At 47.4% G+C, this 4452-nt stretch overlaps 1 protein-coding gene across 1 annotated transcript in view; it reads left to right on the top strand.

Moving 5' to 3' along the window:
- LOC135095212 (uncharacterized) overlaps nucleotides 1-3993 on the top strand; it is a 65020-nt gene extending 61027 nt beyond the window's left edge. The window contains exon 4 of the mRNA XM_063995999.1: nucleotides 1637-3993. Within this exon, the coding sequence (XP_063852069.1) occupies nucleotides 3107-3685 (579 nt within the window). The 5' untranslated portion in view covers nucleotides 1637-3106 and the 3' untranslated portion in view covers nucleotides 3686-3993. The remainder of the gene's footprint in view (nucleotides 1-1636) is intronic.
- Nucleotides 3994-4452: the final 459 nt, after the last annotated feature.

Raw genomic sequence — 4452 nt, 5'->3', positions numbered from 1 at the left:
AATCACAACGAGTGATATTTCAAACAAAAAAAATAATTTAGTCCTCATTAGGAACAATTCCATAATCATTGCAATAATCGATGACAACTCTGAGTTTCCTGATGCACATATCCCGAGATGTTGTGTGCAGTGCGCCCAAGTAGCTGTTAGTTGCTATTTGTTCCTTCAGCATACGAATCATCTGGTTAATGTAAATCACAAACATTAGACAGCTGGAAGGTGAGCCTTGCCTTACTCCCACTGACGACTCCACCGTGGCACTCTTAAGCACGTTACGTGTGCAGCGATACATAACATAAATTGCTTTTAACATCCTTCTTCCACATCCTATTGATCTTAAGCATTCTATCAGCCTGGACCTCGGTACTTTATCGTATGCTTTACGATAGTCTATAAATAATACATATAACTTCAATTTCTTGTATTTTACATAATCACACAATAATCTCAGTGTAAATATCTGCTCTAGGCATCCTCTTCCCTCCATTGCTCCTGCTTGACAATTGTCCACATCCATCCACATTTTCAATCTATTGATAATAAGTGTGTCATAGAGTTTAGCTAGGGTGTCCATTATACTAACACCTCTGTAGTTATCACAAAGCATGCGATCACCACACTTAAATAATACACTTAACTTACTATAGCACCAGGCTAGTGGGAAACACAAACTATCAAAAATTACATTGAACATTGTAAGAAAAAACATCAACCAGTTCATAGGTAAGTTCATTAATAGGGCAGGACTTATTCCAACAAAACTTTTCTTTTTATTCATCCCTCTCACAGCTGTTTCCACCTCTCTAAACGTGAAAGGATCATCCACAATGGGAATACTTGGTGCCTGCTCAAAGTTTACCTCTCCAACTTCCTCCATCACTGGATTCAACAATTCCTGAAAAAAAATCTTTAATTGACTCTCAGTAGGCTGGGTACTGCCTTCATTACTACTAATTTCACCTTTCCAGTTAATTGCTTTCCAAATTTTCCTACAGTCATTTTCCTCCATGAGTCTTTTCCTTCTTAGGTCTACATTTCCCTCACGCGCAACATTCGTCTTTTTACACTCCTTTGCTATTCCATTAACTTCCCTGCAGCTTTCCTTAACCACGTCTTGCACACTTTCCTCATTCACCACGCCCAGGGTTGGCGGCTCACACAGCGCCATCCTCGTCACGAACGCTTCTATATCCACTTTGTCATGGTGCAGGCCTGTCGCGATATTAGTGGTGCAGCTAGGGACTGTGTGTGAGCGTCCGACCCAAGTTACTGGCGCGCTCAAGTAGCCGTGATGGCATTACTCATTTAAAAACGTCAGTGTTAATTGTTAGAGTGAGTGGCGCATGATCTGACCACGACATAACTTGGCGTGTACATAAGTCTTTCAGGACATTCAAACTGCTATACTTAACTAAACACAGGTCGATAAACACAGGTCGATTTCCGATGTCCAGCGATCATTACGCCTAAAAGATAAATTCCCTCCTCGCTGCTTTCCGTCATATTTCAGATGGTTAGCAACTACCATTTCTTTCTCTTCACACATGTTGGGTATTGTCCGGCCCATGCAATTACTTATAAGATCTTTCACACCATTATATTCACATCTCTTTCCGTTTATATTTCTACTTGGTAGGCAACCCACACGTGCGTTCAAGTCAGCGACCACTATGGCACCGTCACAGTCGGTCACCTGCCCCTCCCACAGCAGCGCCGGGTCGTGGTAGGGCGAGTCGACCGGTGGGATATACATGGCGCCAAGCCTCATCCCAGGGCAGCAGGACAGCTCGACCCATGTTTGTCCTTCTGCTGCAATGTTGGCACATGTGATATATGGCACCAACGCACACTTCACCAACATCATAATTCCTCCTCTCCGACTATTTTGTTTACTTTTATTCATATATAAATCAAAACCAAGCAAGCTACTAATTAACGTTACTTAATTTCAGTGATCCATATCATGTCAAATTCTAAAGCAACATTTATCACTTCAGGGCTTTGGAGCTTATTTTTCACACCACAGATATTACAAGCACATATTTTCAATTGTCCATTCCAATTCTTTCCATGCCAAAATTTGGGAAATACCTATCAGTCACAACACAACACGCAGCAATACTCGCCGCCGCCAGTCATACGTAATTTCCACTCCCTGGTTGTCTGGTTTCTGCTTCTCATTTTCTCGGGTCCTCAGTCTTGTCGTTTCTCTCCTCGCCGCCGGATGAGCGTCCTTCTTCACGCAAATCCGTTGAAAGTTTCTTCCTGTATCCTTCAGGTTCTTCGCCACTCGCAAGATGTCGCTCCGTTGATCTTGACTCTGCAGCGTCTCATGAATAGGGCGACTCCTCCGTGCGTCAGGCTGTCCAAGTCGTATTGTTGACCATACATCGGTGGGTATCGGTCCGGCGTAACCCGCGGCTTCCAGCACTGTCTTGATCTTCTCTCCTTCTGTCGTTCCCAGGCCGTCGTCATCCTCCGAGACCCCAGTTATAACCAAGTTCCGCACCCTTTCTTTGGGGCCAAGGGATTCTATGAACCGGTTTTGCTGGTGGATAATCATGTAGGCTTCATCGAGTGTTGTATTCAGTGATTCTATTTCTTTCTTCATCTCCTTCACAGCTGCCAAATCTTCTGGAATATTTCTTATTTCTTCGAGTAATTCAGAGCTCGGTGGCTGCTCTTCATGAGGCTGATGTGCAACAGTTGTTCTCAGTGCACATTTTAGCTGCGCCGCTGTCAGTTTATTGATCTCCGTAGCAGACAATGCCTTCACTGTGTTTACATTGTCATAACTAGCCATCTTGGACAAACAAACAAGTATCCTGTTAAGTCTTTGCACCCCGTTTTCTTCAGTGGCTTGGCGTCGCCGTTACCATGGCAACGGTTTTCACAGCGGTGCAGAGGGGATGGGACCGGTGTTGATTGGCCACATTATATTCTAGCTTCTAACTACCGGCTAGCTTTCTTCAGTGGGCTACAAGTAACTGCGTCTTGGCTGCACTCTACCCTCGAGCAGCTCCTTAGGCAATATATTGCCTGATCTAAGCCTGCATGGCAGCAGAATCTTGGCAAAACTTGGAGCTCTATCCAGGTCTGTTTGTTGATGTTTGCAGCGCCATCTACACTGTGCCTTAAGACTTTGAAACTATTTCGGAACCACACGATGCAGGACTACCAGCTCTGCCATCACCTCAGGACAGGACGCAGGAAGGGGGGGAAGGGCGGAGTGGCCGTTTTCTCCCAATCTACCCTCAGCCCCTCACACCTGCCTGTCAACATTCCTGCCGGAGTAGAGGCCCTGTGGGTGAGAGTTACGCCCCCCTGCCATCTCAGCAACACGGCCTCCATCATCGTGTGCGTCGTGTACCACCCCCCACGAGCCACCACAGCACAGTTACTCACCACTCACATCAGTGACACTGCTGAGGCCCTAAGTGTGAGGTATCCTGTTGCCAAGCTGGTCATCTGTGGGGACTTTAACGGATTGTATATCAGCGATATCCTACACCAGCTACACCTCACCCAGATCGTGGACTTCCCTACCACCCAGCAAGCCACCCTCGACCTTATACTGACAGACCTATTGCAGCAGTACTCGCCCTTCAAGCCGCTCCCTCCAATGGGTGGAGCACCCACCTCTCCATACTGTGGACACCCACAGGACCCACCGCCTCATGTCTGACTCAGCCATGAGGGAGGTTGGGCAGTGGGTGACACAACACCCGTGGACCGAGGTGCTGGATGTGGAGGACATCCACTCAAAATGGCACAATTACGTCGCCACCACCACAGAAGCCTTCCACCGCAACTTCCCAGCCGAGAGCGTCACAGTGCACACATCTGATGCCCCCTGGATGACGCCCCGCATTAAAAGACTCATGCATCAGCGGACGTGGTCGTTCCACTCCTGCCCGGACCTATACAGGAAGCTAAGAAACAGAGGGATCAGGGAGATTAAGGCTGCCAAGTCAAGCTATTACCCGGACAAGATACACCTATTCAAGCGGGCCAACAACAGACAGTGGTTCGCTAGCAGCAAAGCTTTGTGTGGCCTACAAAAGCACACTTCATCTCTTCCTTGCACCTCACACCTTCCTGCTAATCTCGCGGCTCAGGAGATGAACGACCACTTTGCCGCTATCTGTCACACCTGCCCTCCCCTCCACACCACTCCACTTCCTGCCCATCTTCACGCCCCTTCCCCTCCCCCCACTGTCCAAACGGTGGATGTTTTTAAGAGGATACTTAAAGATACCAAGATACCAAGATACAGAGGATACTTAAATATACCAAGATCCACCACACCCACTGACCTTCCCATATGGGAAGAGCCAGCAACACCGCTATGCCCCATAATAAACGCCTCTCTTTCCCAACACTCTTGCCCCGCGGACTGGAAGACGTCTTACGTCTCTCCCATCCGCAAAGCTTCCAGTGCACAGTCCCTCG

Source organism: Scylla paramamosain, chromosome 48, assembly GCF_035594125.1.
Source record: "Scylla paramamosain isolate STU-SP2022 chromosome 48, ASM3559412v1, whole genome shotgun sequence".
Lineage (NCBI taxonomy): Eukaryota > Metazoa > Arthropoda > Malacostraca > Decapoda > Portunidae > Scylla > Scylla paramamosain.
Note: the sequence above shows the minus strand (reverse complement) of the source record. Positions and strands in the feature narration are given on the sequence as shown.